Source organism: Marmota marmota, unplaced genomic scaffold (genome assembly GCF_001458135.2).
Source record: "Marmota marmota marmota unplaced genomic scaffold, marMar, whole genome shotgun sequence".
NCBI lineage: Eukaryota > Metazoa > Chordata > Mammalia > Rodentia > Sciuridae > Marmota > Marmota marmota.
This window is the reverse complement of record NW_026000241.1, coordinates 1,896,043-1,920,855: the sequence shown is the minus strand read 5'-3', so window position 1 is coordinate 1,920,855 and position 24,813 is coordinate 1,896,043. Positions and strand designations below refer to the sequence as shown.

The window sequence follows — 24,813 nt, the reverse complement described above, 5'->3', positions numbered from 1 at the left end:
CCCCCCGCCACACACACAAGGTCACAAACAACTCTGACCCGCAGTGTCACACAGACACAGGATACACCTGCCACACGCTGGCCAAATCCCTAAGTTACGCCAGCCTTGCGGCAAACAGGGACAGGGTCACAACACAGTCACAGACCCACACGGAGAGGAGAGGCAGAGTCACACAGGCACATGGGTCACAAATGGCTTGTGATAGGGACACAGGTATTTACATTTGCAGACACTGATAATGCTGCACCATTGAAGCAAAGTAGAACACCGATACTGTCTTGGACATCCGGGGCTTAGATTGTCATACACCTACCCCTCTTGTATGAAGACTGTGGCAGCAGAGACACATGGTAGAGACAAACATAGGACGGTCATGCCATTGTCACAAGATGCACAAAGTAGGTTACAGTGGCAGAGATAAAGCCACAAGGCCACACACATACTCAGATTGTCCAAGTGGTGTGGACAAACCAGGACACATGACCAGGTTACACTATCACAGAAGACACATGATTAAGACAAACACAAAGTAGGACATGGTCACAGGCACACAACCTAAGGCCATATTGAGGCACTGATTGTTACACACTTCTCACACAAAGAATGACAAGGAACTGGCTGTGGTGACACTCCTGTAATCCCTGCTACTCAGGAGGCTGAGGCAGGAGGATTAAAATTCAAAGCCAGCCTGGACAATTTACATTTATTTTATTTATTTATTTTTACGTGGTGCTGAGAATCGAACCCAGTGCCTCACATGTGCTCTCTTCCACTGAACCACAACCCCAGCCCCCAGCTTGGACAATTTAGCAAGACCCTGTTTCAAAAAAATAAAGCTATTAGGGACATAGCTCAGCTTAGTGGTAAAGTGCCCCTGAGTTAAAAAAAAAAAAGGATTGGGGATGAAGCTCAGAAGCAGAATCCTCCTGAATTCAATCCCCAGTACCAAGAAAGAAAGAAAGAATGGATGGATGGATGGATACTGAAAAATGACACCCTAGAGAAGCAAGTAGTAAGTACGAATACATAACAGATGAAGACAGAATAAGACAGCCACTCAGACACAGGCCATACACAGAAACACTTGGTGCATCACCCCAAACCTGGATGTTATACACAAAGATGTTAGCCACTCCCCCAATCCCTGACAGCCTCCCCCACCATCAGATCACACATAGATACCCAGCTGCCCAAACTCCAGGGCCTCAAAACATAAGTGGACGCAGATGCCGATACACACTCAATCACAGATCCACCACCTCACATCTACCAAAACAACGCACGTCCCATGGATTCAGCACCGAGATGGGGGAGGGGCGGGATAGGAGTTGCTGGCAGGATGTCAGTATCTGGGGTGTAGGGGGCCTGCCAGAGTCCCTCAGGGTAATGGCGCATGGGGTCCATCCAGTGGCTCTGGTCAGTCACTGGGGAGGAGTCGTGGGGTCCTGTCCTCCAGTTGTGGAACTCAGGGTCCTCAGACCAGCCTGATGACTGGGTCCCTGCCCAGATGTGCAGGCTGGAGGGGGCGGGCCAGGGTCCAGCTGTGGCCGCAGGGAGGGGCTGAGTCACTGGCTTCCCAGCAGTACAACCCAGGCTGGGCCCAGCTGTTCCTGGAAACAGGCAGGAGAGGGTGGGGTCCCCAATCCAGCTGGGGGCTGCTGACCCAGACCTCCATACTGGGGCTCAGTCCCTCCAAATAAAGGCCTCCAGACCACTCCTCCAAACTTTGGAGCCTCCCTATACCTAAAACAGGTTTGCATCCCTCCTCCTAGTATGGGGTACCTGTCTGAAATGAAGGGTTTGTGCCTTTTGTAGAAGATACCCAGATCCCTTCCCAGCACGGGGCCCCCTTTGTTGCAAAACAAGGATTGCTGGTTTTCCCACTAACATGTGCACTCCCTTCTTTCCCCCCAAATGTGGGACTCCCTGCTGACCCAAATAGAAGGTTGTGACTCCTTCCCCAAATGGACAGCAGGGACCTTTCCTTTAATCTTGGCTCCCTAGACATTTGGGATGCCCATAACATCCAAACTAACATTAGAATAATTTAAGCCAATTCCCCTAAATATTTGGATTCCCATATTTTCCCTAAACATCAAAATCCCGTGACCCACCCCCCACCCCAAATGTTTAGAGGTCTGGCAGGTCCAGCCCTCCATTCTTTTAACAGCCCTGATTCCTGACTCACCTCCCATTGCTACCTGGGGGCAGGGTGATTTGTTTCCCCCTTTGGGCAGCACCCTTTCCTCTGTTAGGTGCAGGACGGGGAACCAGCAGCAGCTATTCTCACGCCCGCCCGCCTAAGGCAGTCTTATGGAAGCGCCAGCCCTAGACCCCTTCCCCTCTACCCTCCTCCACCTGGCTTCCAGAGGCTGGAGTCGGGAAAACAAGGAGGGGGTTGTGGGGGTGTGGAGCAGCCTCCAAGACTCTGGCGTGCGTGCGGCTGCGCATCTGAGTGGGCTGCAACCGGGTGTTTAGGGCTATAGGGACTGTAGTCACCCTGCCCACCCGCTCTAGGACAAGGTCACTGGTTCCAGACTCTCTGCGTGGATGGGAACAGCGCCCCTCCCCTTCGATCTGGACCCGCCCCCAATGCAGAGCCCGCCCCTCCCTCTGGGTACAGCTAATAACCTCTAATTACTGCACATTACCCCACCCGCCTGCAAGGGAGTGGCCCCCGGGGTCAAAGGGCGCCGGCTCGTGTTTTACCCTCTTCCTTCAAGGCTGGGTCCACCTAGAGCCACTATTTCCTCGTCTGCAAAACCGGGAATTAAAACAACTCTTGACACGTAGGGTAGTGGATTTAAATCAGCGCAGATACTATATACAGTAAGCACTCCATAAGTGGCGATTTGCGAGTTTATTGTTAACTATAATTGTTATGCCTCTGAGCTCTCTCGGTCGCCCCAGCTGGGTCTCCGAGTGGGCGCACCCCCGCCCCAGTAGGCAGCGTTCTTGTGATCTGCGCGCCCCCTGATGGGCGGAAGGGGACAGGCAACTTCAGCCTGGTCCTAGGATCTGAAGCAGGGGGTTATCTAAGGGCTTGTAAGACTCAAGGGAATCTCAGTATAGGATTGATTCAGGCTGGGTAAATGTGACTGTGCACTACCCAGGACCTGTGTCTGACAGACCCTTCCTACTCTCGACTTATAGGACCACTCCCTTATCTCCCTTTCCACCCTTGGGGCAGGGCTTCTGAGTGACGTCCACTAGGAAGACCCCGACTCCAAGTTCATTGGATGTATTATGACTCGCGCCTGCCCACACAGATAAAGCCTCTGATCATAAGATGGAAGAATTTCTTTCAGCTGGGCACAGTGGCGCATGCCTGTAATCCCAGTGGCTCAGGAGGCTGAGCCAGGAGGATGGCAAATTCAAAGCCAGCCTCAGCAATTTAGCAAAGCCTTAAGCAATTTAGGAAGACCTTGTCTCAAAATAAGGGCTGGCTATATGGGGTAAAAATGGAAAAAAAAAAAAGAAAGGGCTGGGGATGGCTAAGCACCGCTGGGTTCAATGCCTGGTGCCAAAAAAAAAAATTCTGTCAGCTGCAAGAAAAGAAGGAAATACATTTGTATAACAGGATGGGGCAGCTCCATCTCAGAAGGATGGAGAGGCCCTTTACAATCCCAAAAGTGGGGGAGTAGGGGAGGTGGCTATCCACTCAATGCTCACTCCTGGGCCACACTGACCTCTAGCGGTAGAATAGGCATCAGAAAGCTGCCCGGATCCAATATGGCGGAGACGGAGGCAAGAGCTGGCGTCTGGAAGAGATCATGTGCTCGGGGCGGGGCCTGTGCCAAGGGGGCGGGGCGGGGCGGCGCTCTAGGCAGAGCGGGAGGTCAGGGCTGCGGGCGCTCGCTGGTGGCGGACCCGGAGGCAGCTGTGGCGCCGGGGCTCGGTGGCCAGGGTGGATTTCGATCCGGAGCCATGAGCGTGGACAAGGCCAAGCTATGCGGGTCTCTGCTCACCTGGGTAGGTCGAGGGGCGGGGCTGGGGACAGGTGTGCGCCCGCTCCCCTAGCCCGGGATCCCTGGCCCTGCCTCGGTCCGCCCCTCGGTCCTGGGGCTGGAAGGAGGAAGGGGTCGCCGGCCTAGCAGGCCGTTGGACTCTAGTCTGAGCACCCGTCCCTGTCACGTGGCAGGCCTGCGTGGAAAGAACAGGTGAGGCCCCGCCCCTCTGTGCCTGGTTCACGTGGGGTGAGGGGGTACAGGTGGGCTGGCCTGATCATGTGGTGCCTGTGAGAACCAGGTGACTCGTAGTACCGCCCTGACCTGGTCGCTTGGACTTTGTTAGGCAGAGGTAAAGTGAGGCCACGCCCCCTTCGGTCTCAGGTGTGCAGAAGCCACTCCCCTGCAGAGCTAGCTTGGTGTAGCAACAGGCCAGTGCCTGCTCAATCTTGTGAGATGTCTCTTGGCCAGAAACAGTCTGCTAAAGAGGAGTGGCTCGGTGGTCTCAGGCCTTGAATCCCCGCGTTGCCCTTTCATTTCCGCCTCAGTTGCAGACGTTCCAAGTTCCACCCCCCTGTGCCAGCCCCGAGGACCTGAGCAGCGGCCTTGCTGTAGCCCACGTGCTGAACCAGATGTGAGTGGGGCTGAGGGGGAGGATCCCAAAAGGGTTCCCCAGCCAGCTCATTCCACCTTCTCCCCTCCCCTCCCCCCAGAGACCCCTCCTGGTTCAACGAAACATGGCTCCAGGACATCTCAGAGGACCCAGGTCCCAACTGGAGGCTGAAGGTGACAGGTGGACTCATGACTAGGGGACAGAATGGTGAAGAGATGGTCAGGGAAATTCTAGTCAAACACACATCCTGGGTGGTGGACGGAAAGCCCTGTCCAGAAAGAGGGACAGATGTCTGGTGATCAGCCAACTGTTTGCTCTTGAGTACCCATGTGTTGGGCATTCAGCAAAGAATAACAGATGAAAGCACAGCCCTGAGTCTAGTGATGTGGACAGACAACACATACACCAACATAAAAATTTACTTCCAAGAGCATTAGATTCATGAAGACAATAAAAGTAGAGCTCTGGAGGCACTCAGGAGCTTTGCACTACTGTTACCTGTGCCTGCAACCCCAGGCTGAGGCACAAGGATGGCACATTCAAGGCCAGCCTCATCAGCTTTGCAAAACTCTGAAGATGTGGGGATGGAGCTCAGTGGTAGAGTGCCCCTGGCTGCTTCCCGTACAAAAACAAAAACTTCCCCTGGATGCATCACCTAGCATGAGAAAGGCTTCCATTCCCAAACGGAAGATGAGAGGTGACTGGTGCAGTCATCCAGGTGAGAGATGACAGTGAAAGGTGGTGAGAAGTGATTGGATTTTGGAAACACATGAACAAAGATGGGCAGGTGGACACAATGGGCAGATAACCAGACGGTCACCTCTAAGGAAGAGGATATTTGTAAATGGGCCCAAACAGGATGAGATGAGCAGGGAATGAGTAGTGAAGTGGAGAAAAGAAAATGGGGACAGATTCAGGGTGGGGGGGGCTGTTGAGCCCCTGAACATAGCTTCTTGGCCCTCCCCAGGTCAGCAATCTGCAGAAGATCTTACAGAGCCTGGTGGAATACTCCCAGGATGTGAGTAACTATAAAGGGATTTAGGAGGTTTGGAGAAGGGGGAGGGTCTGTGAGTCCCCGATACTCCTCCTTCCCTCTTGCACTCAGGTTCTGGGACACCCTGTGTCAAAACAGCACCTCCCAGATGTGAGCCTCATTGGCGAGTTCTCTGACCCCACGGAGCTCGGGAAATTGCTTCAGTTGGTGCTGGGCTGTGCTATCAGCTGCGAGAAAAAGCAGGGTATGGGGAGGGTTAGAGGGGGAGCTAGGGGATCCCTGGGGGTATGGTTCTGAGGAAATGCTCTTTCCTCCTCACCTCACCCCTGGGTCTCAGTCACCCCCACCTTGATTCCCAGAGCACATCCAGAGAATCATGACGCTGGAGGAATCGGTTCAACACATAGTGATGGAGGCCATCCAGGAGGTGGGTGGGGTGGCCCATGTGATGACTGAGGAGTGTTAGGGGAGGGAGCGTTTCCAGGGCAGAGGCAACTGGACACAGGCACTGCCCTGGTAAGGCTCTGCCTGGAAGTCAGCTGGCCAGACATCTCTGTCTTATGTTTCTGCCAGCACCTACCAGCTCTAAATCACAATCTCGCAGGCTCAGTAGAGCTCGCTTCCCTCAGTGCCAGAGGCAGGAGGGCAGTCTCTGGCTGGAGTGACTGGGCAGAACTGGTCGTGGGGACAGGAGAATGGAGATGGTCTAAGGCCGTCTTCAGAGAGCTTCGCTCCTCACAGTGCTTTCCCCCATCTCCAGCTTATGACCAAAGACACCCAAGAGTCCCTGTCACAGGAGACATATGGCAACTTTGATACACAGGTGAGGGTGGGAAACCTTGATAAAGATCCAAACCCCTTTACTGGTTCTCAGGGCTGCCTAAGGTGGAGGGGCTTGTCCCTAAGTGTATAAACCACCCCCATTCATTGGGAGTTTAGGCTTTTCCTTTGGCAGGTCCCCAGGGCTCCAAAATCAACTTTCTCCTAGTCCCCTGGTCCACTAGAACTCTTATATCTCATAACTAAAACACTCAGGGTCATCCCAGGTGAACTGGGCTGCATGAAATAACCACACAGAGACAGAGAAATACCTTTTTCTTTGGGTCCTTTGACGGCTCGGCTCCTCCAACCTTAGGGGTCCACAGAAGGAGAGCAGGAGCACGTGCTGAACCCTTTTATTGGGGAGGAGCCATTCAAATGAGGCAAGGGGTCAGGTTTCAGGAGGTTGAGTCTAGCTTTGTGATGTCTGCTGTCAGCAGGTTGACTATGACATCTAGGAAGGCCACACCCATCTCATGAGCTGTGTGGGATCATGGCAGAGCAAGGGAGAAAACCCGCCCAAACAGAGGGGCAGCGTCTGTTCAGTCCACCCTGTGTGCTCAATGCCCACAGTTCACACATGCAGCCCATGGCTGGCTGGCCACAGCTCCACATTCTCATCACTCAAGGCTAAGGGGCACTCAGTTCCTATGTGGCAGCTCCCAACACCTTGGCCCCCTTCTCTCTGCCTCTACCAGTCCCAGCCTTATCCCCCTTCTCCTGGGACCCCAAGTTCTTCACCCCCAATCTTTGCTGATATCAGTCCCGCAGGTACTATTTCCTGAGTGAGGACGCCGAGGAGGGGGATGAGCTCCGGCAGCACTGTCTGGACCTGGAGCGACAGGTGGGCTGAGCTGGGGGGGCCCAGGGGGCAGGGTCGCCTGTGTGGCCCCTAAGCTCCAGCTTACCCTGGCTTGCCTGCAGTTGGTGCTCCTGTCAGAGGTGAAGCAGAGCTTGGTGCAGGAGAATGCCACCCTGCGGGAGCGGGTGGGCCGGTCACAAGCCGAGGTCACTCCGGGTGTTACTGCTAAGAAGCTGCTGCTGTTGCAGTCCCAGCTGGAACAGCTGCAGGAAGAGAACTTCAGGTACAGCAGTGGGGGTCAGGGCCAGGTGGGCCCCGGAGTGGAGTACCAGGACGGCCCTCACATGCCCCTTCTCTTCCGCTGCCACCCCCAGGCTGGAGAGCAGCAGGGAGGATGAGCGCCTGCGCTGTGCAGAGCTGCAGCGGGAGGTTACTGAGCTCCAGCAGCGCAACCAGGCCCTGACCAGCCTGGCCCAAGAGGCACAGGCCCTGAAGGACGAGATGGATGAGCTGCGGTGAGTGGTGGGTCCCCAGGGCTGCTTACCACACACCTCCAGCGTTGCCACTTTTGTAACCCCCAAATGCCCACTGTACCCCCAGAAAGCACCCCAGACTCCACTCTCCCACCCTGAATTCCCCAGGCCCACTGTCCTGAACCCCCCACCACATCGCCACGACCTCAGTGGACCTCCTGGATCCCCAGTGTCTGTTTGTCCCTCATGCTTCCCAGCTCCTATGGCATTGTCAACAAACACCCCCACAACGGGGTGTTTCTAGACCCCCTCGGGCGCCCCAGGACTCTACCACTGCAGCCCTTGTTGTCCTACTGTGCTTTCCATAACCCGAAAGGGCTCTCTCTGGCACTCCTGCAATGCTGAAGTACCCTGTAGACCGCTACTGCACTCCTGAGAACCCCACAGTACTCTTGCCCCAGAGCTCTCCATGACCCCCAGGTTGTCCTTGGGGTGTCCTCATTCCCTTCTAGGTCCCTATCACTTCCTGTCACCCCACCACCCTTCTGTGCCTCCACAGGATCACCCCTGAGGATCCCCTGATTATGACCCTGGCTAATCATTACCCTGGCAGATCCCTGATACCCACTTCCATGACCCCTTCACCTGGGACCCATGTTCTGCAGGCTGACACCCCCGCCCTGAGGGCCCCGCATTCCTGCTGATCCCCGACTGCTCCTCTCCCTGTCTCCTCCCCACAGTCAGTCCTCGGAGCGCGCAGGGCAGCTGGAGGCCACGCTGAACAGCTGTCGGCGGCGCCTGGGTGAGCTGAGGGAGCTGCGGAGGCAGGTGCGGCAGCTGGAGGAGTGCAACGCGGGCCACGCGGAGCGCACGAGGCAGCTGGAAGAGGAGCTGCGCCGGGCTGGCTCCCTGCGCGCACAGCTCGAGGCGCAGCGGCGGCAGGTGAGAGCTGGGGGAGCTGGGCGTGCAGAGCTTGTGGACCCTCAGCGCGTCTCCAAGGCCCCCCATGCGCACAGTCTTATATGTGGACCAGATCCCCTGTCTGGGTTTATAAGCTTAAGCTCCAACCCCTCCAGGTTCTTGGCTGGGTCCCTCTGGCCCCGCCCCTTCACCCGGCATTCAGTCGCTGCCCTCCTTTCACCGCAGCAGGCAACTCTCCTTTCTGTCCAGGTGCAGGAACTTCAGAGCCAGCGGCAGGAGGAGGCCATGAAGGCTGAGAAATGGCTATTTGAGTGCCGAAACCTGGAGGAAAAGTATGAGTCGGTGACAAAGGAGAAGGAGGTGAGGCTGAGGTCCCGGGTCCAAGTTCCTCCCTGCAAATCCCCAAATAGCCCACTTTCTAGGAGATTAAGCCTGCCTCATGTGGCGTCTTGCATCCTGTCCCTGCAGCGGCTGTTGGCAGAGAGGGACTCCCTGCGGGAGGCCAACGAGGAGCTGCGCTGTGCCCAGCTGCAGCCTCGGGGTTTGACTCAAGCTGGTGAGCTGAAGACCCATGGGGTTTCCGGGGAGGGGTGTCCTGGGGTGAACTGAGCCGCCAAAGATGATCCTTGAAGCCCGCCTCGGTGGCCCACACCATTAGAGCAGCTGAGACTGGAGGATTGCAAGTTCAAAGCCAGCCGCAGCAAAAGTGGGGCGCTAAGCAACTCAGTGAGGCCCTGTCTCTAAATAAAATGCAAAATAGGGCTGGGGATGTGGCTCAGTAGTCAAATGCCCCTGAGTTCAATCCCTGGTACACCCCCCCCCAAAAAAAAAAGATGATACTTGAAAAGAGGCCCTTAGAGCCAGGGACTGCGGGTGAACAGAGACCTGAACACTTTTCTCCCATTCTCCAGACCCCTCATTGGATCCCACCCCACTGGGCCTGGAAAACTTAGCTGCGGAGATCCTGCCTGCAGAGCTCAGGTATCCTTGGTCACTCAGAACTCTGGTTCCCATCCCTTGGGCCAGGGTTTGCCCTCAGCCCCTCCCCCTGCACTAGCCTTGGTTGCTTGGTGTGGGTTTCCAGGTCCTAGTCGGCCTCCAGATTCGGCTCTTACCTGGTCCAGGACTCTGGCCTTCTTCAAGATCTATCCTCAGCACACAAATTAGGTCCCAAACTTCTATTCCACATACAAAATCCCACATCCTAGCCTTGCTGACTTTGATCTGTGTCCCCAGGGCCCAGTCTTCATTGGATCCTCTGCTAGGTTCAGCCCCTGTGCCTTGATTGGATTAACTCTTTCACAGCAGCTCTTCCCGTTCCTGCAGCCAGATCTAACCCTCTCCTGTACCCCCACCCCTGCCTGGTTCACCCTCTGGACGAGTTTACAGCTGTGCAGCACTTAGGTCTCACTTAGCACTCTGCTCACCCACGCTCAGTCCCCAACGCCTTGCAGGATCTTCAATGCTTTTAATTCAAGGCTCCATCCTGCTCCTGCCTCCACCCGCCAGTTCCCCTCCTGGGCTGACTCGCAGCCTGAGCAGGCCTGCGGGAAGACTGGTCCCCAACCCTGTTCACTCCTCCTGGGTCTGCAGGGAGACACTCTTGAGGCTTCAGCTGGAGAACAAGAGGCTGTGTCAGCAGGAGGCGGCCGACCGGGAGCGGCAGGAGGAGCTGCAGCGCCACCTGGAGGAGGCCAACCGCGCACGCCATGGGCTGGAGACACAGCACAGGTGAGGGCCAGGGGGAGGAGGGCCTCGCGCTCAGAGCAGGACTGAGCTCGCACGGCACTGAGCGGCCCCCCACCCTGCAGGCTGAACCAGCAGCAGCTGTCGGAGCTGCGGGCCCAGGTGGAGGACCTGCAGAAGGCCCTCCAGGAGCAGGGGGGCAAGACCGAGGACGTGAGTGCCCACTTCCTCCCTGCCTCGTCCTTCCTCATGCCTCCCAGTAATCCTCCTCTCTCTCTCTCTCTCTCTCTCTCCTGCTGTCCGATGCCTGGTGTAGGCTATTGTGAGTACCCCCTCCCTCAACTCAGGAAAGGGTTCACCCCTCTGGGACCTCAGGACTCACCTCTTGCTGCTTCTCTCCCCCAGCCCACCCTGCTGAAGAGAAAGCTGGAGGAACACCTGTGAGTGGTGGCTGGAAAGGCACGGGCTAAAGTTGGGGGGGTGCATGCTGCGTCAGATGGGGAGTTGCTTGTGAGGGGAGCGTTCGCTGACCAGATCCATGCGGATCTGGTCAACTATGCTCTTATATACCCAGCAGAGGAGCATGGACTGTTTTGGGGACATAGTGGGCAGCCGCAAAGGGGTTTTCAGCCAGGTCATGTGATAAGTGATAATTGCTTTTTTTTTTTTTTTAAATAAAAGAAGCAAATTTGGTGGGGTGAGGAAATGCTTCTGGGGATTGAACTCAGGGTCTCTTGAGTGCTAATGTTCTATGGCTGAGCCATGTCCCATCCCCTAGAAAAAAGTGTGGGTTCCCCCCCTTTTTTTTGTTTTTTAAATTTTTTATTTTTTTAGTTGTTGATGGGCCTTTGTTTTACTCATTTATATGTGGTGCTGAGAATCAAACCAAGTGCCTCACACATTCGAGGCAAGCCCTCTGCCACTGAGCCACGACCCCAGCCCTTTTCCCCCAATTTAAAAAAATTAGTTTATTGCATCACCCTGTTGGGAAGAATCATATTAGAAGGACAGCAAATTAGCAGCAGCCCAGAAACAAGTGTTTCTTGTAGTCCATAATCTCTGTGCCCCCACCCACCTGCTGGCACAGAATCTCTTTTAGAAAGGTCCCTGGCTGCTGGCTGAAAAATGGAACTGAAGGGTTGAGACAAGAAGAGGTTGGAAAAGGATGATGGTGGCCAGAGCAGCTTGGGGACTGTAGGATGAGGAGAGGTGGACAGAGAGGCCACCACTAAGGATGTGGAGGGTCACAGCCCTGATGGCTGAGGAGATGGAGGGGCCAGGGCTTGCAGTTCCTAAACGTGGTGGGGAGCAGGCAGGGAGGTCTTAGCAGCCTGTCCCTTTGGCTGATGAGAAGAGCCGCCGGCACAGCTCACAGCTGGAGCGCTTGCCTGGCGTGTGCGAGGCGCTGGGTTCGAGCCTCAGCACACATATAAGTAAATAAATAAATGAAGGTATTGTGTCCATGTACAGCTGCAATAATAAGAAAGGAAAAGCAGGTAACTCAGAGGTGAGCCCCGTCCCTCCCTCCCTCCCTCCCGCAGGCAGAAGCTGCGCGAGGCGGATCTGGAGCTGCAGCGGAAGAGAGAGTACCTCGAGGAGCTGGAGACACCCACCGACAACAGCAGTAAGGGGGCTCCGCCGCGGGGCCGGGGGCGCCGGGGGCGCCTGGAGCCCAGCGTGGAGCTGAGGGGCTGCCTGTCCTCCCAGCAGCCCGTCGCATTGAAGAGCTGCAGGACAGCCTGCAGAAGAAGGACGCGGACTTGCGGGCCATGGAGGAGCGGTACCGCCGCTACGTGGACAAGGCCCGCACGGTGAGGTCGCCAGGAGCCCCTCCGTCCTCAGGCCTGGCCTCCCATTGCCTGTGCCTCCTACAGACTCACCCTCTGCCACTGAGCCACGACCCCAGCCCTTTTCCCCCAATTTAAAAAAATTAGTTTATTGCATCACCCTGTTGGGAAGAATCATATTAGAAGGACAGCAAATTAGCAGCAGCCCAGAAACAAGTGTTTCTTGTAGTCCATAATCTCTGTGCCCCCACCCACCTGCTGGCACAGAATCTCTTTTAGAAAGGTCCCTGGCTGCTGGCTGAAAAATGGAACTGAAGGGTTGAGACAAGAAGAGGTTGGAAAAGGATGATGGTGGCCAGAGCAGCTTGGGGACTGTAGGATGAGGAGAGGTGGACAGAGAGGCCACCACTAAGGATGTGGAGGGTCACAGCCCTGATGGCTGAGGAGATGGAGGGGCCAGGGCTTGCAGTTCCTAAACGTGGTGGGGAGCAGGCAGGGAGGTCTTAGCAGCCTGTCCCTTTGGCTGATGAGAAGAGCCGCCGGCACAGCTCACAGCTGGAGCGCTTGCCTGGCGTGTGCGAGGCGCTGGGTTCGAGCCTCAGCACACATATAAGTAAATAAATAAATGAAGGTATTGTGTCCATGTACAGCTGCAATAATAAGAAAGGAAAAGCAGGTAACTCAGAGGTGAGCCCCGTCAGCAGTAAGGGGGCTCCGCCGCGGGGCCGGGGGCGCCGGGGGCGCCTGGAGCCCAGCGTGGAGCTGAGGGGCTGCCTGTCCTCCCAGCAGCCCGTCGCATTGAAGAGCTGCAGGACAGCCTGCAGAAGAAGGACGCGGACTTGCGGGCCATGGAGGAGCGGTACCGCCGCTACGTGGACAAGGCCCGCACGGTGAGGTCGCCAGGAGCCCCTCCGTCCTCAGGCCTGGCCTCCCATTGCCTGTGCCTCCTACAGACTCACCCTCTGCCAGCCTCCGGGTCTTTGCCCGGCCTTCTGCCCTGGTCATAGCCCACCATGTCACAGCATGCTTTCCCGCTGCTGCGGGCTGTCACATTTAATGTACCCCAATGTGGCAGAGGAGCCTGTGAAGCCAAGGTCACCTGACTGATTCCCCCAACTTCTAGGTCATACAGACCCTGGAACCCAAGCAGCGGCCACCTGGGGAAGGAACCTCAGAACTCCACACCCTGAGGACACAGCTCCGGGAGCGGGATGTCCGCATCCGGCACCTGGAGGTTGGTGTCCTTGTCCCTTGGTGCAGCCCCTGGCACACCCAGACCCCTAACTCTTGCCTCCTTGCAGATGGATTTCGAGAAGAATCGAAGTCAGCGGGAACAGGAAGAGAAGCTGCTCATCAGCGCCTGGTATAACATGGTGAGTGTACCGACTCCGCGGCTAGAGAACTGGGGGCCCCTTGGAGTTTACCTGAGCCCAGCTCGCCACCCCTCCTTCCTCTAGGGCATGGCCTTGCAGCAGCGAGCTGGGGAGGAGCGGGCGCCTGCCCATGCCCAGTCATTCCTGGCACAGCAGCGGCTGGCCACCAATGGTCGCCGTGGACCCCTGGGACGCCTGGCATCTCTGAACCTGCGCCCTACTGACAAGCACTGACAGACCTCAGCACCCACCCACCCGCCTGCCTGGGGCTTCGCCCACCGTGGATGCCTCCAGCTCACTTGGCACCAGGCAGCAGGCCTCAGCCAGCTGCTTAGGAGCCTCAGGGCCATGACCACTGCCCTTTGCTCCCCACATTGGGGGAGGGTGAGGTCAGGTGGCAGGTACAGGCCTGTTCTTTTCATCAATGTGATTCTTAGCCTTGATTCTCTCTCTGGAGTTAATGTGCTGCCTGAGGAGAGCCTGATTTTATAGAAGAAGAAGAATAAACACATTAAATCTGCTGTGGCTGGCCTCTGGGCATCATTGCAAGGGACAGAAGGTTGGCCAGTGACTCAGAACCATTGTGGGTTTTTTTTCTTTTTTTCTGTACTGGGGATGGAACCCAGGGCCTTGTACATGCTAGGTAAGCGCTCTTCCACTGAGCTACATCCCCAGACTTTTTTTTTTTTGTGTGTGTGTGTGTGTGTGTGTTTTTGGTTCTGGGAATTTAACCCAATGACACTTTGCCACTGAGCTACATCTCTAGTCCTTTTTATTTTTTCAGGCAGGGTCTTGCTGATTTGCTGAGGGTGTCGCTAAATTGGTGAGGCCGGCCTCAAATTTCCTGCCTCAAACTCTGGAGTCGTTGGGATTATAGGCATGGACTATGGTGCCTGGCCATACTCAGGCCTTTTTTTTTTTTCCTTTTTAAATATTTATTTTTTAGTTACAGTTGGACATAATACTTTTATTTCACTTAAATTTATCTTTATGTGGAGCTGAGGCTCGAACCTAGGGTCTCGCATGTGCGAGGCAAGCACTCTACTGCTGAGCCACAACCCCAGCCCCCACACTCAGGCCTTTTAGTTTTTCATTTTGAGATGAATTCTAAGTTGCCCAGGCTGGTGTCACATTTGCCATCTTCCTACCTCAGTCTGCCAATTGGTAGGATCACAGTCTTGCACTTACTGAAGTGAGAATGACCAATCAGTGAGAACTACGTGGGTATCTGTGTGTGTGTGGATTTAAGAAGCTTCAGACAAAAATACCTGCTCTCAGCAGCGCACACCTGTAATCCCAGCTGCTCGTGAGGCTAAGGCAGGAGGATTGTGAGTTCAAAGCCAGCCTCAAGACTTAAGAAGGCTCTAAGCAACTCAGTGAGACCCCATCTCTAAATAAAATACAAAATAGGACTGGGGATGTGGCTCAGTAGTCAGGTGCCCTTGAGTTCAACCCCCGGTAACTACCCCCCCAAACCCCCAAAAAAAGTCCACTCTCATTGGATGGAACGTTCCCAGTGAAGGGAGATAGATAACAAGCAGGTAAGATCAAAGTTGGATGTAAGAAGAGCTACACAGAACCAGGCACAGTGGCAGACACCTGTAGTCCCAGCTATTTTGGAGGCTATGGCAGGAATATCACAAATTAGAAGCCTGCCTGGGCAATTTAGCAAGTCCTGACTAAAATTAAAAAATAAAAAGGGTTGGGGCCGGGCACAGTGGTGCACACTGGTAATCCCAGCCACCCTAGGGGTTGAGGCAGGAAGATCACAAGTTCAAAGCCAGACTCAAAAATTTAGTGAGGTCCTAAGCAAAGCGGACAAGAATGACAGGAGTGTGAGAAATGGACTTGGGAGATGGCATGTCTTTTTTGTTGTTTTTTGGTGGTACTAAGATTGAACCCTGGGGTGCTCTACCAATGAGACACATCCCCAGTCCTCTCTATATGTATATATATAAATTTTTTAAGTTTTTTTTTTTTTTCAAATTCTTGAGACAGGGTCTCACTAAATTGCTGAGGGCCTTGCTAAGTTGCTGACGCTGGCTTCCTGAGTCAATGGGATGACAGGTGTGCACCATCACGCCCAGCTGAGATGGCAATTTTGAATAAGAGGGTAGGATCAGAGGCCTCTCTAAGGAAGTAAGGTAATTGAAGTAGAAACCCGAGGGGGAGGGGTCATGTCGGTATCTGGGGGAGATTCATCCAGGCAGAGAGACGGAAACGTATGTCCAAAGGTCTTGAGTTGAACCCTTGCTTAGGCTGGAGGGACAGTGAGGAGGCTGGTGTGGCTGGAATGGAAGGATTGAGCAGGAAGATGGGAATGGATGAGGGAAGGGAGAGTGCTTGGGGCCTGCAGGCTCCAGGGGATCCATCAGCTCTTGTTCCTAGTGAGCTGGGAGCCATGGAGGATTCTAAGCACAGGAAGGATGTGGCCCTTTGGCGGCTCTTGTGGGAGAAACAAACCAGGAGGGCAGGTCTAGAGTCGCAAAACCAGGCCAGAGGTCGCTAATCCAGGTGAGTATGTGGATGACCCTGGGACTCTGGCCAGGATGGGGACCCTGGGGGAGTGAGAAATGATTGGCTTCTGGACATAGTAAAGGTACAGTTGATTAAGTTTGCTGCTGGGTTGATGTAGATAGAGGCAAATGAGAGAACAGAGGGTCCTGAATGACTTTAGGTTTTGGCCTTATCACTTGGAAAGACAGAGTTGACACACACAAACAAGGTGGGACAGGTTGGGGAGCTTTGGATCATGTTACCTTCAAAGCGTGAGATCTTCACATGCAGAAGTCAAGGAGGCAGCTGGTTCTCTGAGTCTAAAGTCAGGGACATGATCCTGGCTAGACTTCTAAATTCAGGAGGGACTGGCAAATGATATAAGTGAAAAACAGGTACCAAGTGCAGTTGTGTACACCTGTGCTTCCAGGATTGTGAGTTCAATGCCAGTCTCAGCAACTTGGGCCCTAAACTCTTTTTTAAAAAGAGTTGGGATATCTCAGTGGTGAAGCACCCCTGAAGTACTGCAAAAAGCAAACAACCTGGAAGAATGCTCAAACCTTAGTGTAATGTCTAGTAAGAGAAGTCACATGAACAGTTTGAGTACAAAAAAAAAAAAAAACACCCATAGTTTATTAAGCACCTACTATGCCCCAAATGCTTTAAAAGCATCATTTCATTTTCAGGACAACTCCATGAAGTAGGCACTCACAGCTTCATGGAAAGGAAAGAGCATAGGCAGGACACTGATGGAGGCCACTGGGGCAGTAGGGTTGGGAAGTAGAGCTGGGGTGGGGAGCATTTCTGTTCAAAAGCTGGGAAAATCCCTGGCCACTAGCATAGTGCCAGACCCCCATGTGGAGCACCTGGCCACCTAGTGAAAAGTGGGCTGGCCTACTTTCTATAGGCCCCCAGGCTTATGCAGCCCTGGACTGCTGCTTCATGCTTGTTCCCTGTCATTAGGGGTCCTAGCCCCGGGGTCTCAGGCCAGATTCTCTTCCTCTTCACCGATAGGGCTGGGCAGCCAGGGCGGGGCCGGTCCCCGGGGTCCAGGGATGGGCACGGTGGTGAAAGGCTCTGCAGCAGGTCCAGGAATGGGGGCAAGTGGCTCAGGACACACGGGGGGCTCGGGCTCTGGTTCCCGCAAGCCGGGGTCGAGCAGCGGGTCCCCGCAGCTGCACTCCGTGGCTGAGCCATCGGGGACACCGGTGCATGCACAGCTGGAGGCTTCTGACACGCAGCTGTTCTTGCGGCGCAGCAGGGACAGGCGCCGGCCCAGCAAGCCTCCTCCGGCGCCCGCCAGACGCTGCAGGAAGTCTCCCTGGGCCTCCCCCAGCTGGCCGTCCGCGCTGTCCAGCCTCTGGAACTGCATGTCCTCCTTGGCCAACCTGCGGACCGACAGTGGGTGGGCGCTGCAGCCTCGCCCCTCCATTTCTTCCTTTTTTCCCCGTGCTGGGATAGAATCCAGGGTCTCCCGCAGGCTAGGCGAGATCCTCAGCCCTCACCCTCTATCTGATTGGTGAGTGAGATAGAGACCCAAGGAATTCCCTGGCTCCACCCACTCCTTTGTGTCACTTATCCTCAAAGACTTTCAGCCCCTTACTCCAGAGCCTGGCCTGATCCTCTGGCTCTGCTCACAGATATCAAAGCCTCATCCATGGCGCTGTCCTATCTTGGGTACCACCTCTGGTACAGACCTCAGCTCTTAGATCCGCCCCAATCAGTGGCCCAGTCCTAGACCTTGACCCCTCCCCATCCCCAACTCAACCTCTGTCCTCATTACAGTTGATCTTAGCTCCAAATTTCCAGACTTCAGTCCTTGGCCCTGTCCTTGGCCCCTATAGACCCTTCAATCATCCACAGAGCCATAAGCTCCACCCAGTGTCCCCCCAGTGGTCTTGTCCCTAATGGTCCAGTCCACCCAGTCCAGTCCTGGCTCACGTGATGTCAAAGGTGGAGCCCTGGAAGGAGGGCTGCTGCAGCAGGAAGGCTGTGGCCGCCGTGTAGGGGGCGCGAGCCTCTGTGGCGTCCCAGTACAGGTCCTTCTCCAGCACAGCCAGGTCATCATACATTTCATCTACAGCCAGCATTGATACCTGAGGGTGCAGATACAGAGGTCGGGGTGGGGTGGAGCCCTCAGGACCAGCGGGACCATGGTGAGCAGAGAACCAGGGGTGGTCAGGGAGAGGCCCCAGCAAGTCTTGGTGGGGAAGGGGCCAGGGCCAGGGCGGCTGGGAGGGCTGGTTGTGGATGATGGCCCTGTGGAGCCTCACCTGGAAGTTGCGGTCAATCAGAAAGTTGGTCTCAAAGTCATCGTCATCTTCTCCAAAGGGGTTAATGAGCTGCTCTGCTACCTGAGTGGGGAGGAAGGAGGTAGGTGGAACCTTGAGGACCTTGTCCCCACCTTCAGGCCAGCACCAGGGCCCCACTCACCTTGAGCCAGCCCACATAGAAGAAGAACTGCAGTAAGGTGAAGATGGGAAAGCACAAGTCCAGGCTGTGGTCTTTGTAGCCCTGCACAGGGTCCAGGAACTGGCGGCCAATGAGGCAAGCCAGGAAGTAGCTGTAGACTGCAATGGTCACCACCTGTGGGTGCGTGGGCGGGGGGAATGCCCCAGGTCAGTGTTTTCCCCATCTCGGGGGTTATTGAGAGACCAGGCTAAACTGGTCATGATGGTGCAACTCCAGAGATAGGGAGAAGGATGGAAAGTTGGAGGCCAGCTACAGCAGCTTAGCAAGGCCCTAAGGAAGTTAGTGAGACCCTGTCTCAAAATAAAAAAATTAGGTTGGGTGCGGCGGCGCAAGCCTGTAATTCCAGCAGCTTGGGAGCCTGAGACAGGAGTATCACAAGTTCAAAGGCAGCCTCAGCAAAAGTGAGGTGCTAAGCAACTCAGTGAGATCCCGTCTCTAAATAAAATACAAAATAGGGCTGGGGATGTGGCTCAGTGGTTGAGTGCCCCTGAGTTCAATCCCTGATACTCCCCCTCCCCCCGAAAAAAATAAAAAGAGCTGGAGGGCTAGGGTTGTGGCTCAGAGGCAGAGCGCTTGCCTAACTCCTGTGAGGCACTGATTTCGATCCTTAGCACCACAAACAAAAATAAGCAAATAAAATAAAGTCATGCTGTCCATTTACAACTACAAAAAGGTGGGGGGCTGGGAATGTGGCTTAGTGGTAAAGTGCCCCTGTATTCAACCCTCCCCCAGCAAAAAAAAAAAAAAAAAGACTAATCAAAGATCACATGCCCTTGTGATGGAGTTTTAGCTGGCCCTTACTCTCCCCCAAGACTAACACATCAGGGACTCTGACACCAAGTATAAAGGGAGGGAGGCAGAGTGGGGTTACCTGGGTGTAGACCAGAGGTATGCTAATCCAGTCGTAGTGAAAGAGCATCCCACACTTGCCCCGAAAGACATTCAACTCCTGGGGGTGGAGACAGTCATGAAGGAGTCAGAATTGTGGGCTCATAAGTTTGGGTCCCTGAGAGGGAGGCCGGGGGTCTCCTCCTAGGAAGTGGGAGTGTGTTTCTGAGAGCTCCAGGGAGAATATTTGGTGGTGAGTGTACAACTGGAGTGCACCTGGTATTTGCCCCATGGAAATAAGGCGCACCTGGTGGGGCCTGACAGGTGAGGGTCTTTGGAATCTGCCTTTGCGGGAGGTGCGTGACAGGCCGCTGTGGACGCGGCACAGGGTGCACTCTCCCTGCTGGTCTATATTAATGACTTCCTAGTAGGCCCACCTCGAGCAGCAGCTTAAGGGCGCTGTTGTCGCGGATGCGGCCCTCTCGCCGGGCCTGTGCCGCCAAGTTGGAGAACCACACGCAGGGCACCCAGTACTTGTTGTAGGACGAATTCAGGTTCTCAAACTTCTTGCGCTCTTCGCGGGTCATAAATCCTGGGTGGCGAGGTCCGGGGTTACTGGCCCCGCCCCCCGTCCTGGCCCCGCCCCCGCCCGCCTAGTTTAAGGCCTGAGACTCACCCGCTTCCACCACGTGGTCTATGGTGGGGAAGCGCTTGAAGACAGCGGTGCTGACCGAGCGCAGGATGAGCACCGCGGAGAGACCTGCGTAGCGCATAAGTGTGCGACGGTAGAGGCGGCCTCGATCGTCGCGCCCGTGCACTGTGCCCGCCACCACGCACATGAGCGCGTCAGGTAGCGGCATGCAAAGGTACTGGTTCCACCAGCGGTGCACCACTAGCGTCACGTAGAAACCTGGGGGCGAGCGGGGGATGGAGGCTCAGCAACCACACCAGGAGTTTAGGAAGAGAAGGGTTTGCATCAGGAACACCTGCCCCGCTGGTCACCCTGAACATGTGGGGCCATTTGGGCTGAGAACCTGAGGATCCAGCCCTGAGGTCAGAGAGGTTAGAGCAAGTTGGGTCACCCTGGCTACTTGGGTGTTACTTGGGATTGGGGATTGGGATCCCAGTATGGGGGTGGAGACCAAGCGCCCATGTTATTGTTATACTAGTCACAGGAAGCCACTGAGGTGGGGCCATGGGAACTTGAAACACCGAGGGGGGAAGTTGGGTTTTGGAGATATAGTGTACATCCTGGACACCTGGGCAGGCTTGTCACAATGGCCACAGGAGCCCCTGAGCCAGAGCTACTGAAAGAGTTTGGCACTGGGTCTACATCAGGGAACTCTGAGCAGGATGGGTACCCCACCCAAGTAGGGAGAGGGAGGCTGGGTCACATGAGGTCTCTGGGGGTTGGGGGCCAAGACTTTCAGAAATGCACTCCCCACTGACTTGAAAGAATGGAGTCATCTAGGGGCCCTGGGGTTCAAGATGTTTGTGGGGAGCACTAGCAATCTCATGCAGAACAGGTGAGAGTCCTTGGGTGGCCCACAATAAGCCTATGGGTAAGACGGAGCTCCCATGGGAGCATCTCAGGGGATAATGACCAGGTGATAGCCAAGGTTTCAGGTTGTGAGGCCACTCCCGCATTCTTCATGGTATAAAACCAGGAGTGGTGACCCATGGAGGTTGGATTTGAAGGGGGAGCCTCAGGGGCAGGACTAGGGTTCTCCAAAGAGTAAGAATGGGAATGGGTTTTTTAGGGACATGGGAACGGGGCATTCAGGGGCGCGAGCGCACCGAGCACGAAGGAGACTGGAATGAGGCTGGCATACTGGTCGCAGTAAATGACAAGCTTCTCAAAGTAGCGCTTCTGCTCTTCCGCCAGCACAAAGCTGCAGGGTAGGGGGTACGGGTCACCGGTGGGTCGCCTTCCCAGGGGCTTATCTCTTGCCACGCCTCTTTCCCTCCCCTAAACACCCTATCCAGGCCAGTGGGCTGCACCTGCCGGCACCCCCGTCCCCGCCACCTCACCGGTAGGCGGCGCTCAACGCCATGTAGAGACCGAGGAAACACAGCAGTTCACGCCACAGGAGTTTGTAAATGCTCCCACGCCACAGCAGCAGCAGTTGCGAGAAGCCACCGAAGCGGGCGTTCGCCACTCGGGCTGTGTAGGTGACAGTCATCCCGGCGCCCGTCCCTTTGCGTCAAAGAAGAAGGGGCTCTACTGGATGTGATCCTGTGGTCCGAGTAAGAGGGGCTGGGAAGGAGCCAGGTTGGGGGCTTCAAGCCAGGGCAGAGAGGTGCCAGCTCAGAAAGCCGCACAGTCCCCACCCCACACTGGCTGTCTGCCCCAGGACCCCTCCACCCCCTGGGTTCTGGCCCTTCCCGGGTGCCCTGCTCCCAGCGCTGCTTCATCCTCCCTTACCCCAGCCCCAGTCTACCTCTCCAACCCCTTCCCTGGACTCCTGGTCCCTGCTTCTTGAGCCGACTTCCCCCAGCCCTCCCCGCCCAGGTCCTAGACCTTTGAGTCCACACAGCTCCTGAACGCCCTCCACCCAGGCCCACCTCCTTCACTGAACGCCCCCTACAGCCTTCCCTCTGCCCTGAGTCCCCAGCGCCTCCTGTTTCTAAATTCTTGGGGCTTGGACACTCCCTTTCCCTCCCTAGTCCCCCACTCTGGCTCCCTCTCTCCACTCCCCAGCTCTTGCCCGGGCCCATTCTCCCCCTGCACTTCCCCTGAAGCCCTCTGAATCCTCCTCCCTAAGACTTCAAGGTCCCCATATTCCGTCAGTCAGCCCCCAGCCTCACAGTGACCCCTCTCCAGTCACACTGCCCGCCATGTCCATTTCCCCTTGGATGGCCCTGGCTGTGCCCCTCCCCCTTTTCCTCCAGGAGCCACCTTAATCTCTCCTCCTCTATTACCTGCAGCTTTTCAAGCCTTCCACTCCCCACCCCTAGGTAACCTGGCCCAAAGCACACCTGTCCCCAAGGCCCCTTATTCCCCCAGGCCTGGGCCCTTCTCACCTGTGCTGAGAGTGACTGGTGCAGGGACACTCAGGGACAGAGACTGAATGGGCGGGTGGCTTCAGTGTTGGGTGGGGCTAGACCCTGGGAGGGAGGGGGCTGGGGAGTGGGCGTGGGCAGCCCCTCCCTAACCCATCCTCCTGGGGTGAGCTACAGTCTCAGAACTTTGTTTGGAGAAGTCTGCCAGTTTGTTTCCTAGGGCAAGGGGAGAAATCTGTCCTGTCCTTCCTTGCTCCTCCCGGACCTGCTCCCAGGCAAGTCCAAGTCATCTGGAAGCTGGAGCTGGGGGAGGGGGCCACAATTGTCTCCATCCCAGACACATGCACACTGCTGAATGAGGCTGGTTCACATCAGATACCTCCAATAACACTGCCACAAAGATATACATAGAAGCACACATTCAGCTTCCCTTAACAGCCTCACACAACCACCAGACATATCCTGGAGGGCAGTGTGGCAGTACATACTGCCATAAAGCCTTCCAGAGTCACACATGGCACACCTAGCTCTATCCAGGCAGATGGATCCTGGACACACCAGGCTCTGAGCTCACAGACACACAAGGTGCTCTCAACAGCTTCAGAGGACCGGCAGAGAAGGGATTCAGGGGGCTGCATTGCCTCATGATGGCACAATGTATAGACAGGCAAGTACACAGAACCAGACAGGGGCAGACCCTGCCCCTCCAGGATGCTTTTCATACACAGGCTATGGCTGCAGAGGTCTTCATCCCCATCTCCCCTGGACAAAAATCACACACTGAATGTGGGGACACCTCCCTTCAATACAGTGGCACATAGACCCAGGACAGAGGGGCGTCCCTCAGGTCCCTGAGATTTGCCAGTGTGGCAGAGATATAATCACACAACAGCAATTGTGGAAGAGCAGTTCCACCGATTATAAGCCCCCAGGAACCACTCACCTGGATTTGTACATTAATATATTAAGGCAAGCTCCTCCCCAGTGCTTCCTGGCTGTGGTGTGTGCACACATACCCATACACACTCGGGTCTCAGACACTCAACATTGGCATGAACACACAAACTTGGGTACATAGATCCTTGTTCCCCATATTTGGCAAGGATTTGGGACAGATGTTCCCTCTTTACAGACACACCTACAAAGGGGGCATTCCCAGTCTGGCACAAACTGCACCCCCCACTCCATCCCCCGACCTGGAGAACATCTGCATGCAGACCAGTGAGGGAGGGGCACAGGCTCAGAGTCCTGGCAGGGGGCAGACACTTGAGAGGGGGCGGAGGCAGGAAACCCTCAAGTCCACGGTGCCCTAGGAGCTCGGATGGCTATGCGCAGCACCACCCGGAGGCCCAGCCAGCCAGGACATGGTGTTCCCAGACTGGCAGATGTCTGCCCCGCCCAGGGTAATTAGGAGCCAACCGGCTTAGGCTGGCCACCCTCGGACCCGAATCTCCGCTGTCCAGCTGCCGGACAGCCTATAAACAGGAGCCAGGGGGCAGCTGGGGTGACTGGGGCGGCACCCCAGCTGCCAGACCTGGGGAGGGAACAGGGTCACCAGGACGTCCTTCCGCTAACTGCAGCTAGACCTTCCTTGCTCATCCCCTCTTCCCCAGCACATGTCCCCATCCACTCCTGACTGCAGGACCTCTGGGGGCGGGAAGCAAACTGCCTAGCACGCTGCTGCTTCACCTGCTTGGTAATTGTAACACCAATAACAAGCAGCTCTCCTTGGCAGGTCCCTGCCTGTGAAGGGAAATGCCTGCGTATTTCATCTCTGAATCTACGCGCTGGAGTATACGCAATAGCTGCTGCACCTGCCACTCCCACTTTCTAGGTAGGGAAACTGAGGCTCAAATGACACAGCTCTTTCATGGAAGAGCTGGGATGGGAACCCAGGCAGTGTGACCAGAAGCCTGGGGTCTTTGCCACCACCTGCACCCCCTTTTGTTTATGTACACCACCCCAACGTGTCCACACCTGCTTGCACACACCCTGTGAAGCTGAGTGGGGGACACGTCTAGGCTCGTGGCTGGGTTCCCTTACACACACACCCTGGCACGCCCAGACCCTGGGTGTGTACACCCTGAACACTGCTTCCTGACTCTGTACCCCTAGTCCCAGCTCCGGTTTGGATCTTGCAAACACTCAAGGTCAGGCCCTGTCCTGAGCTTTCAAATGTGGATGACAATGGCTGTGGTGGCACCAGCAGAAGAATGAAGAGCAGGGGCCAAGGGGGTCCTTTTGGGGTGCCTTCCAGGTCACCGGGCAATCTGGTTAATCTGTGCCATGGTTCAAAGAGTGGCTATACTGAGGTCCCCACTTCAAGGATGAGGAGACCAAGCTAAAACAGCAGGAAGCCCAAGCTGCAGGCCAAGCCCTGTGCAGATGGGATCAGCTTTCAGGGACCCAGCCTGAGTGCTCTGCCATCCTGTCCCTTGTCAGTCCCACTGTTGTGGCCCTTTGCTGGGAGGGGCTGATGCCATCCCATGGAGGCAGGAATGGGGGGTGGGTGGAGATTTTTAATCCCCAGTCTGGCAGGCCCAGCCTCTGCCCAGGGTGCCCACTAATTCCCAAACCAAACAGCAGGCAGCACTGGGCC

General features: G+C 55.7%; 2 protein-coding genes across 10 annotated transcripts; one reads left to right on the top strand and one right to left on the bottom strand.

Moving 5' to 3' along the window:
* Positions 1-3,816: 3,816 nt before the first annotated feature.
* Hook2 (hook microtubule tethering protein 2) lies at positions 3,817-13,936 on the top strand. Of its 9 annotated transcripts, none has more exons than XM_048795003.1 (23): positions 3,817-3,972; positions 4,496-4,581; positions 4,661-4,733; positions 5,528-5,578; positions 5,666-5,798; positions 5,914-5,981; positions 6,315-6,377; positions 7,137-7,217; positions 7,298-7,458; positions 7,550-7,690; positions 8,389-8,590; positions 8,819-8,929; positions 9,038-9,125; positions 9,481-9,550; positions 10,163-10,300; positions 10,381-10,468; positions 10,572-10,577; positions 10,661-10,695; positions 11,797-11,879; positions 11,966-12,066; positions 13,166-13,276; positions 13,344-13,415; positions 13,500-13,936. In XM_048795003.1, the coding sequence occupies exons 1-23, from the start codon at positions 3,928-3,930 to the stop codon at positions 13,647-13,649; spliced, it is 2,157 nt and encodes a 718-aa protein (XP_048650960.1). In that variant the 5' UTR covers positions 3,817-3,927; the 3' UTR covers positions 13,650-13,936. The 9 variants fall into 9 exon arrangements, with proteins under 9 accessions (XP_048650960.1, XP_048650959.1, XP_015344586.1 ...); XM_048795002.1 differs by having other exon boundaries at positions 11,963-12,066; XM_048795005.1 differs by lacking the exon at positions 3,817-3,972 and adding an exon at positions 3,998-4,160 and having other exon boundaries at positions 11,963-12,066.
* A 2,613-nt stretch (positions 13,937-16,549) lies between these two features.
* Positions 16,550-21,570, bottom strand: Best2 (bestrophin 2). The gene is made up of 9 exons (XM_015489101.2): positions 21,243-21,570; positions 21,009-21,103; positions 19,888-20,121; positions 19,649-19,803; positions 19,255-19,332; positions 18,345-18,497; positions 18,185-18,265; positions 17,853-18,007; positions 16,550-17,299 (listed from the first exon to the last, which is right to left on the bottom strand). Exons 1-9 carry the CDS (start codon positions 21,392-21,394, stop codon positions 16,894-16,896), a joined length of 1,509 nt encoding a protein of 502 aa, XP_015344587.1. The 5' UTR covers positions 21,395-21,570; the 3' UTR covers positions 16,550-16,893.
* Positions 21,571-24,813: the final 3,243 nt, after the last annotated feature.

Bases quoted from the DNA above. Each gene is read 5' to 3' on its own strand.
- Best2 (XM_015489101.2), bottom strand. From the start codon at position 21,394: ATGACTGTCACCTACACAGCCCGAGTGGCGAACGCCCGCTTCGGTGGC. The intron at 20,122-21,008 runs GTGCGCTCGCGC...GCTCGCCCCCAG, and splicing joins TCCAGTCTCCTTCGTGCTCG to GTTTCTACGTGACGCTAGTG. The intron at 19,333-19,648 runs GTGGGCCTACTA...CTCCACCCCCAG, and splicing joins CCCTTAAGCTGCTGCTCGAG to GAGTTGAATGTCTTTCGGGG.
- Hook2 (XM_048795001.1), top strand. From the start codon at position 3,928: ATGAGCGTGGACAAGGCCAAGCTATGCGGGTCTCTGCTCACCTGG. The intron at 8,591-8,818 runs GTGAGAGCTGGG...CTTTCTGTCCAG, and splicing joins TCGAGGCGCAGCGGCGGCAG to GTGCAGGAACTTCAGAGCCA. The intron at 13,416-13,499 runs GTGAGTGTACCG...TCCTTCCTCTAG, and splicing joins TCAGCGCCTGGTATAACATG to GGCATGGCCTTGCAGCAGCG.